This window comes from Phocoena phocoena, chromosome 9 (genome assembly GCF_963924675.1).
Source record: "Phocoena phocoena chromosome 9, mPhoPho1.1, whole genome shotgun sequence".
Taxonomy (NCBI): Eukaryota; Metazoa; Chordata; class Mammalia; order Artiodactyla; family Phocoenidae; genus Phocoena; species Phocoena phocoena.
This window is the reverse complement of record NC_089227.1, coordinates 84,152,512-84,165,161: the sequence shown is the minus strand read 5'-3', so window position 1 is coordinate 84,165,161 and position 12,650 is coordinate 84,152,512. Positions and strand designations below refer to the sequence as shown.

Here is a 12,650-nt window from a genome sequence, read left to right as displayed (position 1 = left end):
TCCCACTGGAGTACAACTCCTTGATGTCTTCTGTCTTTCTGCCTCCAGCATCTAGCACAACTCCTGACAAAGGTTAAGTAAGCAGTAAACCTCTGTTGATACAGTGACTTTTAATAGTAGAGTTTTTTGGGTTTTTGTTTTTGTTTTTTAATGTGTGGGGCTGGTTGTTTAAGATTAGAGCTTAATCAGTGTGGTATATAAGGAGCTGGACTGGAAGATAGCTCATATAAGGAATACATATGATCCTTTTTCCTCAATGCATGGCAAGTTTTCTTACTTAGAGCTCTCTTGGGCCTGCTGATTTCTATTTATGCTTAAATGGATCAAGGAAATAAGATCAAGAAACTCACAGTAAAACAGTAAGAGTTTATTCCAACTGAACACGGGGACACTCCTCTAATTTTTTTTTTTTAAATGATTACTGCTTGACTCTGAGAAGCCAATATTCATGTTGTTTTGTTTTATGCTCCATTACAGCTGCTGTGAGTGCTTTGGCTAAATTTGGGGCTCAGAATGAGAATCTTCTCCCAAGTATCCTAGTACTCTTACAAAGGTAATTAAAAGAATGTCTTTTTCTTTTCTTTTATTTTCTTTTTAAAATAAGAATGCCATGTGGCTGAATAGAGAATTCCTCATTGTACCATATCAAAATGCATTGCAGGACCTAAGAGTAGAGCTGATGGAGTCAGGGCAAATGGCATTTTTCTTATTCTTCTGGTAATTTTGCATGTGCTAAGTACATGTAAAATTTGACTTCTAATTTCTCTTGCATGATTTTGAGGAAGTGACTTAAATACATGTGCCTCAATTTGTATAACAGGGGCCAACTTCAAAGAGATTCACTATGTAGAGTTGAAAATACCAGCTTTTCATGGTCTCCTTGACTCCCTATTTGATGAGGAAAAGACTTGCTTTAGCAAACACTCTGTGATTACATCTTGTAATTGAAGCAGAAAAATTACAAGCCAAAGGCTGGCTGGTTTAAATCAAATAAATTGCCATTTGAGTGATATCAATGCCTGGATTCGGAATGCTTTTTAGTATCCTTGGAAAGTATAATATTACCATTTTTAAATTATATTCGAAGTCTAAATCTTTACCAGGGTCATGTGGTTGCAGATCCAAGAATAGACTCCAAACTGCTATTTTATGTTATTGTGTCCTTCCTAATTATTTTAATGCCTACTTATGTAGTGCTTCTGATTCATAATGACACCATTTCTTTACCATTTGAGAACAGTACCCGATATTTGTGGAGATTTTAGGATCTGCCGTTGGCTGTTGTTGAGCTCTTTTATAAAGGCAGTATCAGATGGCCTGGATCGTGTCCTTTAGGTATAGTGGTAAAGCTATTGGAAATCATTAAGGTGCTGTGACATGTATCTTCTGTATCCCTGGACAGGTGTATGATGGATACTGATGATGAGGTACGGGATAGAGCTACCTTCTATCTGAACGTGCTGCAGCAGAGGCAGATGGCGCTGAACGCTACATATATCTTCAATGGTCAGTGAGAGCCAAGAATGGAGACAAGTACACTTTTGTTCCACAAATGGTGTCTGAGAAGCATATCCATGATGATTTGCATATGAGCTGGCTTCACTAGGCAAAATGCTTGGTTTCTGTCTTTGAATGCGCTTCCATTTCTAGGGAGACCTAAAGTATGTAAAAGCCCAAAGAATATTGCTTTTTCCTGATCCTCCTTGAGCTCCCTCTTGGATGGGTTTACCTTTTTTTCCCTTATGCTATCATCGTTTCCATGGGTCTCCATTGCTTTGTTTTCTGGAAGATACTTCTATTTTGTTGAAAATTCCTATGCTCTGCTCCTGTGCTTCCTTGGATGAAATTATAAGAGCCTTTATTTTTTATTATTTAGGTTATAAAATCTGTGGTTATAGTTTTCTTTAGAAAGCTTAGATAAATATTACAAATCTGGGCCTATCTGGGTCCTAGGATTGGCAAGAAGTAGTGCTGAGAGTTTTCTGTTTCATAGGTCTGACAGTCTCTGTACCAGGGATGGAGAAAGCCTTACACCAGTACACACTGGAGCCTTCAGAAAAGCCCTTTGATATGAAATCTATTCCTCTTGCTATGGCTGCTGTCTTTGAACAGAAAGCAGGTAAGGGGAACACCGTTAGTTTTTCTATGTATAAGTAGTTTTACACCAATAAAATACACTGTTAGCATATTTTCTTTAATATTTCTTTTAATGGTCACTGCTTCTAATCTTACAGAACTAAGATGGATGATACTTTTTTTTTTCCCCCCCGGTACGCGGGCCTCTCACTGTTGTGGCCCCTCCCGTTGCGGAGCACAGGCTCCGGACGCGCAGGCCCAGCGGCCACGGCTCACGGGCCCAGCCACTCCGCGGCATGTGGGATCTTCCTGGACCAGGGCATGAACCCGTGTCCCCTGCATCGGCAGGCAGACTCTAAACCACTGCGCCACCAAGGAAGCCCCCTGGATGATTCTTTTTAAATTAGGGTTTAAAATTTTTTTCCCTTGTTTTCTCATGAAAGCAAGAATGTGAATTGTGACTCAGATTGAAATTTTTTTTTTTTAATGCTAAGTGTTACAGCGTTTGAAGTTAGTTGTCACCGTGTGTTTCAGAGCAGTAATTGTGCTGTCACCTCTTATTTTTATTTTCCGATATTAGTTAACTTCTTAATTAATTTTTCTGTTGGAGGCTTAAAAAAATAAAGGAACAAAGTGTGTAGTGGTTAGAACCGAAAATGAAAGAGCTTACGCTTTCAACATTTTTAGGTTTTTTGTTGGTACTATATAAATAGTTTTTCCTGTTTGAATCACGAGATTTGTTTTATAAACTGTTCCTCCTTTTAAGAGTAATTAATAAAAACATTTCGGTCCATTAAAGCAAATTTTGTATTTTTAGGACTTACTTTATTATTTCATAAAATATGTTCACTAAATACATTTTGAGTGTTCCTCCAAAAAAGATGACAGAGAACCTCCTGGTATGATTCAGCACTAGCACCTTACGTTTATCTGCTTAACGTTTCTGTCCTCACCTCCTGCCTGCATGTTTGGCTTGATAGTAGGAGGGAAGCTCATTTGATTGCTCATACTTGTCTTTGTAGAAATCACACTGACGGCTACTAAGCCCGAGAAGTTGGCTCCTTCCAGGCAAGACATTTTCCAAGGTATGATGATTTGATGTGTAGAAGCAGTAGCCTAGCACCCGAGGCATTGTAAGTATAATGAAGGCCACTACTTTTGTTCAATTTGATTAATTCTCAGTACGGGAGATCGTTGTATGGCCGAATATTGATTGTCCTAGCTTACAGTTGCGGGCGCTACCTGGAGTCTGTGGGACTTTCCAATTTCCAGTTGCCAGCTTACGGAGAATGCTTTTCTTACTCTGTATCAGGGAATTCAAATTCTATGAAATTAGGAATTAAGTTTGTCTGTCTGTTTGTTGCTTTTAGTAATTGAGTGTATAAACTCTTACTTAAAAGATTATTTCACTAAAGCTTGGGGACACATTAGTTGAGTGTTCAACTATTAGTAAGACTATGGAAACTTAAAACATTTTAGACACCCAGAGTAATGTCTTCCCTATCTTCTTACTTTCCTCCTCCTTTTCTTTCCTTTTTTCTTGATAGAACAACTGGCTGTCATTCCTGAGTTTATGAATCTAGGACCCTTGTTCAAGTCTTCTGAGCCTGTTCAACTTACAGAAGCAGAGACAGAATATTTTGTTCGTTGTATCAAGCACATGTTTACCAATCATATTGTGTTCCAGGTGAGATAAGCGCCAGAACTGGCTCCACTAAGGGGTTTAGTATTAATCGCCTTTTAGTTTATGATTCTCGTTCCTTTTGTAGAGAAGCAAATTTAGCAGCATATCTGGTTTTCTTTCCTAACTCCATAGCTGTAGAGATGTGATGGATAGCTTTTGATGATTTAAATTTAAAAAGACATAAAACTGAAATGTCTGAAGAAGTTGGACAGCATAAAGTATAACCTGTGGAAAAAATAATCATCATTTAATATCAGGGTAAAATAAGTGTGTCATTCCAAGAACTTGGATTTCAGTTTGGTTCTCAGACAGCTATCAGACTTCTACCATCTTGTTTGGTAGAACTCAGTCTCAGGAAGGAGGAAAACACTGGTTAATATAAACAAAAAAGACCTCAAGAATAAGGTTATCCTCGTTGCCTCAGGAAAAATCTTAGGGGGAGACATGCGTGGTGTTTAGAAAGTATGGAGGGTTCCAGAACTCAGTCGTGGGTTATGGGTGGGAAGGAACAACTTGCTTGCAAACAGTTCTTCTCCTTCATAACTTTCCTATTTGCTGACTTTTCAGTTTGACTGTACCAATACTCTCAATGACCAGCTACTGGAGAAAGTGACAGTGCAGGTGGAACCATCAGATTCCTATGAAGTGCTGTGTTGTATCCCAGTCCCCAGCCTACCTTATAATCAACCAGGAATATGCTACACTCTTGTTCGTTTACCTGATGATGACTCTACAGCAGGTAATAACAGAATGGAAGAGATATGATTAAGAGTGCATTACCACTTGAGCTCTTAAATGTCTGGACAGATGTTTGGGGTTCAAGAATTTGTTTCTTTTCTGGAATTAAATGATGGTATATTTATAAAATGAGTTACTGCTTACAGAAATATTAATTTTATAACCAAGTTTCTGAGTAAAATATGCTGGACATTTAATTGTAAAACAGAAACTGGATGTATACAGTGGTAGCCCAAAGAGGAACTCAGACTTTCTGTTGGAACAGTGTCACCACTAGTGAGGGTTCATATACCTGATGTCTCCTATGAAGGATCATGGCCTAATTCTCCCTGAATGTTTCTTTCCAGGGCATCCTAAGGACTTTTTATTTAGTAGATCCATGGCATCATAAAATATATTGTTTTTAAGGGTCCTGTAACACGAGGCAAGTGTCTAAGAGTATGTCTCAGCCTAATGAGTGGCTTAGCCAACATCTGTGTATCCACATTTGAGAAGGGCTTGTAATCTGCTTGACCTGTATGCAGTCTTGGGGGTGGGGTGGGGTGGGGTGGGGGAGGCCTGTGAAGAACAGCCAATTGCTAGTGCCAGTGGTATTTACAAATTGGGGGTTTGAGATCTTCTAACCTATGAATGTCTAGTATTTGTTGTACTTGATTTCTTTTTCCCATTTTCCCACCTGAGTTCTTTTCTTCCCATATTCACTGCAGAGTTTTCACAACTGTTACCCAGTTTTCTCTGAAATAAGCACACACATTGCACTTACATTTTGAACAATTTTTATTACTAGTACAGGAAAAAACAATTTTTACTACTAATACAGGAAAAAACAATTTTTACTACTAATACAGGAAAAATCAGATAGAAGTTAACAAATATTGGGAAAGTTACAGAGTTACAAGAAATCGTAAAAGCACTAGTAAATAGTTATCCCTGGTCATCATTCATTACATTTGGGGCTTAACCTGTCTTCCCTTAGCCCCTCTCCCAACTCCCTTTTTAGATGTTGGTTCTGGGAGCCCCTGCCCAATCTTACCTGTGTTGGATGATAGACCAGGCTACTCAACTCTAGCACGAGGTAGATTCAAGTTGGCACCATTGCTGGGTCTGAACCCCAGGTTGTTCCCTCTGGCCCTGGGTGGACCTGCAGTTGCGGCCACCCTGGATCCATAAGCTCCTGGGTAGGAAGGCACTTTCCTATCTGGCCTCCACTATTTCTCCTTCGAGCATTAGGCCATCCAACTTTAACCTTTAATTACCTCCTTTATCCCTTTATGAGGTTTCTCTTATTCAGTTCCCTTTTAGCTTCACTTTCTTTCCTGGTCTGTTTCCCTCTGGTTAGATTTGACTTATGTCCACCAGCCAGTAATTAAGCTGGCTGTACTCTTATGTAAATAAAGCTAGTTTTATTTACCCTTATTCTAAACCAGTATCTTGGCCCAGTCTTAATGTAGCCCTATGGCTTCTGCCATCATCCTGGGATACACCATACTTCTTCAGTTTTTTCCAGTAGGCACCTCTCCATATTTCAAAATTCTAACCCCATTTTACTTCCCACTAAGTTTCTGTTTTTTAAGGGATGCCATTACTTCGCCACTTAATTTTGGAAGCAAAATGCTGAACTCATTGGTTAAAGAATCAAGCTCTCCCCAATTGAGAATACTAGCTCCTCCCATTTCCCCAGGTTCACTTGGATAACTGATAACTCAGGTGCCTCACACACCAGGGAGTGGTTCTAACAGAATACAATAAATACAATTTTACAATATCAAGATACATAAAACAACAATATTGAAATTACAGAAGTTACATATAGTATAGGAGAAAACAACAACAACAGAAAACACTTCTACTAAGACAGAAAGCATAGGGAGGTTTTCTTACCCCTCGTTACTGTGGAGTTAATTTCTTTTTAAAACAGATCTTACAAATTAGCCCAGAGGTTTCAACCTTTGGTCTGCTGGCTATGGACTCTTTTGCTCGATGGTTGTTAGTATTTTGTCTATAAAAATTTGTCATTTGGAGAATTTTCTTTCTTTTCTGTTAAATTCAAAGGGTTTGCTGGTTGATGTTAAAACTTAGTTATAAACTCTTGTGATTGCATCTTGGAGAAAAGAAATGGAATTCTTCCAATGGAAGTCTCAACACTTGGACTTTTAAAATTTTGTTAGTAGTTGATTTACGTTTTACCTATCATTTACCTGCTTAAAAAAAAACTCCTTTCTATTCTTTAGTCTTTGTTAGAAACTCTAAAATTTTTAATCCATGGCCAATCCAAAGTCTTTGCTGTGCAATGAATAGAAGTGAAATACCAGGGCATAGGTGGTAATAAGAGTCTTTTCCACATGCCTTCCTTTCAGCATTTTCCCATTGCAGATATTCTGGATTTTACCAATCACCTGAAGATCTATACATCAATCACCTCTGCTTGTCTCATCTCAGAAAATATATTTTCCGTATAGTCACAGAAAAAAATAGAAATTCTATAGATTGTGATTTCCTTCAACTTGAAAACTGTATAGAATAGAAAGTAATGTAGGTTTTGGAGATAGATAAATTCGATTTGAATTCTGACTCTGTTACACACTGAGTGTGTAATCATAGGCAAGTTATTTGATCTCTGTAAACCTTCTAGGATTGTTGTAAGGATAAAATGAAATTAAGTAACGTGATTAGCGTGGTGCCAGACACACAGTAAATACTTAATAGATAGAGGCTATTATTGTTTCAATTCTGAAACTATCCACTTTCTCCTTTTATCCTCTTTAACAATCAAGTCTTTCACAGTTCAAAAGACACCCACCCACCCATATCCTCAGAAAGTTATTCCATCACCTGTTCTTACCTTTTCTGTATCTTTAAACTTTCCCACTCCTCCTTACTTTATAAGTATACAAAAAATCTATGCCATCTGAAAAAATTTACTTTAACTCAACATCAAGATATTACCATAACTCCTTCCCTGAAATCCTGGGCAAATTGTGGAAAGAGTAATCAACATCGTAAGTCTCAATTTAGTCCTACTTATCTTCCATCCTCCAACAACTACTCTTTACTGAAAAATTTCTAGAAAAGCCTTCAAGGCAGCATGCTTTCTTAGTGTCCTTTCTCATCCAGCAACGTTCCTTCCTCTGAATGTTTATTACACCAGTAACAACATATATATGCAACATTCTACAAATTTTTCCCCACTTTGGACCTCTGTAATGACTCTACCTTTTTGCTTTATTACTTACTCAGAACCATTCTAATCCCTATATTGCTTTTATTATTGAACTCTTGGTCCTCATTGCATCATTATTTCCCATTTCAACAAATTTAGATAACTCATTTAAATAGCCTTCAATAGAAAATATCCATACTAAGATCAAGTTTAACAGGACATGTATATGAGTTTCTCTTTCTGGTTTTTTTTTTTGTGTGTTTTTTTTTTTTTTGCGGTACGCGGGCCTCTCACTGTTGTGGCCTCTCCCATTGCGGAGCACAGGCTCCGGATGCGCAGGCTCAGCGGTCATGGCTCACGGGCCCAGCCGCTCCGCGACACGTGGGATCTTCCCAGACCGGGGCACGAACCCGTGTCCCCTGCATCGTTAGGCGGACTCTCAACCACTGCGCCACCAGGGAAGCCCTCTCTGTTTTTCATTAGGGATGCTGCCTCCCATTTAACAATTCATAACTCTTTCATATTATACATACATACTGCAGTTCTTGCAGTTCTACATTTCCTTAAACCTTTATCTTAATGAGCTACCACAGGATCCTGATGGACTCCAATCTCTTCGCTGAATCTGTTTTCTCCATTCCATTATTTGCTATTCAGTATTAGCCATATTAACTCCTGACAATCTGAATTAAATCCACAGCTTCAGTTAAGTAAAATTTATCTGTTTTTTTTACTTTGACGCACCTCCAACCACTCACTGGGATCCATATTAATGACCCTTGGTGGAACTTTGCATTCTTCCAAGCTAAGCACGTAATCTGAATTTTTACTCAAATGCTAATAAAAAAGCAGGATAGGCTGAACATTACTATTTAGCCACCATTTCCCCTACCTTTATCACTAGAATTTGTATCAGCCTAGCCGTAGAATCCATATTCCTCCAAATCTGACCCGTTAATGAGACTTGCCAAGATTCCAGTTTGAGACCTCATTCACCTGTTCATTCATCTTGCAGCCAACCTCCCTTTCCTCAAACACACTGAAATTTCAACATTTCCTCTGTGCTGACTTTGAACCTGTTTTCCTATCCTAGTTCATGTTCCCATTTCACACCATCATTGATAACTGTCATCTTTATTGCTGCCTTTCTTAAATGATAACATCTCTCCAGAATGCAATATAAACATGGCACATCCACTCATTTCCTTTTTCCCCATCTTGTAGCCTTAGAAAAACTGGTTCACAGTCTGGCCTTTAAATGGATTCAGTATGTGAAAATGTGTGAAATTACTCCTTGACCTACTCTTATTATTCAAAACAACCCCATTCTCTGGCACGTGTCTTCATCTTAGGATGTCAGGAGCACTAATGTTACGAGGACTGCTGCTGACGCTCTCCCTTCAGATTTTGTTTTATGAGTTCATCTCTATGTGACCATTTATTCTCTTGAATCTACCCACTTCGACATAATTGTCTGATAGATTTTTCAGGCAGCCACCCACCAATTTCCTTGTGGTAATTTCTTTTTATATATTTCTCCCATTTCCCTTTATTCCATTAACTGTGGTCAAGTTGAACAGGTCGCACTGTGCATCCTAGCCGTTATAATGCTCCTTAGTAATTCCGAGAATGATTTGCATGTAAGTATCTAAGGCTGTTGACTTAGTTCCAATTTTATTTTAACCACTTCTTTTCTCTTTTTCCTCTGCTCATTTTCATTGGAAAAACAATGAACGTATAAACACTATATCAGCACCTGTAGGAGGCATATTTTACCAGTGCTAAATACAATTCTTTCAAAATCAAATTGATTGCACTATACACCTTTGCTTTGTACTTGGCTATGCTGTAGCCTCTCCCTCTATAAACATTCTACATTGTCTATCTTCCCATAAAACAGTGCTTTCCCACAGATACAACAGATAGCACCTGTACTTTCTTTTATTCACTAGTGTACAGCTGCTGTCTGGCCTCAATACCACCCCTCCTGCCCCTGAGATCTGCTGACGTCCCCAGATTGGGAGCTCTTGAAGCTGTCTTCCCCTTTTCTGTAGAGCCCCCTTTAACTTCCCTGAGCCCTTCACACATTCATGAGGTTCTTCCCCTCATCCATGCTGCCTGTCCCTTTCTTTTCCCATTGACTCCCCTGACCCATCTCAATACTGGCCTACCACCTTCATGGACACTCGAGAATCCAAGGATCTCTCTCTTTGCAGGCTGGGTGTGGACTGAACGTTGCTCAGCCCATCCTCTGCCTTTTCTCCCACTCTTGTCTTCAAGAGCCTCTCTGCTTTATCTTCAACATCCCATCCTACTTCCCCTACCACCTGTCAGTCATGCCACAGATGCAGTGGTCTTTTCCTTGACATCTGTCTCTTCTTGACCTGCCCTCATGCTCCCCAGTCTCCAGCTTCTTGGTCTGCAATGTGCTGTAGTGACTCCATATGCTGTCCCCATTCATCCCTAAGCACCGTGTCTTTTCAGGTCCCTCAGGCTTCTGTCTGACCTTCCATCGTTTCGTGTCGTCATGCCCTGCATTGACAGGCTCGTCTCCAACATTTTCCACAGACCACTACTTTTACCAGCTCATCCTCTTCTCACCTCGTCCACCTCCCCCATGTTCCAACCTGGCCTTACCCACGCTGTCCTCTCCCTCCTGCATGTGCTTCCTCACACCCTTGGCCCACTCATGGGTGCACAGCTCCTGGACCCTCGACATCCAACTCCATCCTTTGGGCTCTTTGCTATCACACTCTGTGCAGTGTGTTCCCTGATCCTCTCAACAAGCCTCTCCTGCCCTGGTTGCTGGGTGCCATTGCCTCACCTTCCTCACTCTTCTTAGCCATTGGACCTCCTCTTCTCTACCACCTGTTTCAGAATGCTCACCTGATTTCGCCTATGTCCGGGGCCCACCTTCATCATCTCTCCTTATTTCCTTCTCTACTGTATGTATAGCAAAGAAACTGTCCTACCTGAGCCATGTGACATTCTTTTTTTTTATGTGACATTCTTTAAAGAAGCTGCTGTCTGTTCACCTTCCAGCTGGATTCAGTTATCTCCTCTGCTCTGTGCTCCCTTCTCCGTCCCCCATCCACTGCTCAACCCAGTTGAGTCGTCTCTGCTTCAGGCACACTGTGTTGAATCCTCACGCTCCGCCCACCAACCCACGCTCACGAGCCAGGCTGAGCTTGCCTCCCGGGCCGCGCGACCCCGCGACATCACTCCCTGTAACCTTTCAGGTTTCCATCCAGACCCCTTGTCACGTACTCTTCTGACACAGCTCTCAGGGAGGCTCCGGCCTCTGATTCTCCGACCTTTTTCTTTCACCGCAGCACTCTCACCTTCTTCCCGCCCTCTTGCCCCCACACCTGCCAGACCCACTCCCGACACCACCGCCCTCAGTCTGGACCTGCACAGAGCCCTGGGTCCTGCTGTCCGCCCTCCCTCCCCCCTCGGGGCAGTCATCTCTCTTCCAGATGCTCTCCTGCACTGTCCTCTCCCATCCCATCTGCCCCTTCCTTCTGCGTGGACACCCCCCTCCGGTGCTCTCTGCTCACATACACACAACCCAACTTCCTCTCAGTCACCACTTCCATCTCCCTCAGCCTTACTCCTCCAGAGTCCTAAGCTCAGGGACAGCATGCTTGCAATCCACTCCCAACAGATTGACCGGAATCCCCCTCCCCCCTCCCCCCTCCCCCAATCATTCCAGGTGCCTTGCTGGCTACATTCATTTACTCGCTGTCTCCCTGGTCCTGCCTGGGTCCTTGTCCTCCATGTCTGACACTCTTGGCTCTGATGCCTCCGTCTGCCCGACTCGGGCTCATCTGCTCATGCTTCACCCCTCTTCCCAGCTGCCCACCCTGCCCCCTCCGCCCAGTGATTCTCACCCGAGGATGCGTGACCCCCAAGGCAAGCCTATCAGCATCATCTTTCAGGAATGCTTTTGGGTTTTCTTTTTTGATTTTTTTGGTTTTGTTTTTGTTTTGAGCAGAGTACTGCTCTCCCTCAGATGTTCTGACAGGCCTCCCTTGGGGTCCATGCCCACAGCCCCCCTTGGGTGAAATCGACCCCCCCCCCGGGGAAGAATCACTGCTGTGGAAGCCCAGCGTGCCTCCCTGGGCTGCACTCCCCCCTTGCCCGCCTCTAGGCTCCCATCGGTGGCCATTGACCCTTGTTCCTCAAGGATCCTAGCCCTGCCCCCACTCTGACACTGGCCCGGCACTGTCCTCCTGGAACCATCACATTCCCTTCCGTACTAACTCACTGACACCTGACGTGCCATAAACCCCGTTCTGCGTTAAAACACTATTCTTTTCACACACCCCTATATACCCCTCCTGCCCCCCATCCTTTATGACCCTCAGGCACTGGGACAATATCTTTGGTGCTTGTCCTTCTTGCCGCTTGCCATTGTCTATCACCCTAGGTTACCCCTCCTCATATCAGACCCACGACACCGTCCCCCTGGAGAGCCTTGCCCCTACTGTCCTCACCTCCCTCTGTGATTCCTGCCAGGCAGACCTTTCCCTCCCTTCCTGCAGCTACTCTCCTTTGTCCTCTCTGGGTGGCTTCCCTGGTCTTCCCAGCCCTCTCCTCACTCAGCCTGAAGTCATCACCCCAACACTGGACTTGAAATCAGTCCAGAAGCACAGTTAAAGTAGATGATTTTCTCAGTGTCTGCAGTTGGATCTCCCTCCCCACCCCACCTCCACTGCCAGCAATCCCAACCCTGTCCTCCCATACAACCCTGTCAAACCCGACCTGCACCCCGACCCCAACGCCATCCCCATCCCCACTCATTCCCTGAGCTCCTCCCTCCCCGCCCCCAGCGGATCCGTAGTAAAGAGCCTGGCGGAAGAGTTGCACCCTTGCCACAATATTCGAGGCTGTAGCAGCGGCCACTGCTCCCCACCCCCTGCCTGCCACCCTCCACTCCTCCCTCCCCAAGCCTCTGCTCCCACTGGCTGGCCCTGTAACTCTGAGGTTCCT

At 42.7% G+C, this 12,650-nt stretch overlaps 1 protein-coding gene across 1 annotated transcript in view; it reads left to right on the top strand.

Moving 5' to 3' along the window:
- COPG2 (COPI coat complex subunit gamma 2) overlaps positions 1 to 12,650 on the top strand; it is a 129,366-nt gene that overhangs the window by 88,001 nt on the left and 28,715 nt on the right. Inside the window, exons 15-20 of the mRNA XM_065884270.1 lie at positions 478 to 553; positions 1,403 to 1,506; positions 1,994 to 2,119; positions 3,099 to 3,161; positions 3,624 to 3,763; positions 4,328 to 4,499. Of these exons, the coding sequence (XP_065740342.1) occupies positions 478 to 553; positions 1,403 to 1,506; positions 1,994 to 2,119; positions 3,099 to 3,161; positions 3,624 to 3,763; positions 4,328 to 4,499 (681 nt within the window). The remainder of the gene's footprint in view (positions 1 to 477; positions 554 to 1,402; positions 1,507 to 1,993; positions 2,120 to 3,098; positions 3,162 to 3,623; positions 3,764 to 4,327; positions 4,500 to 12,650) is intronic.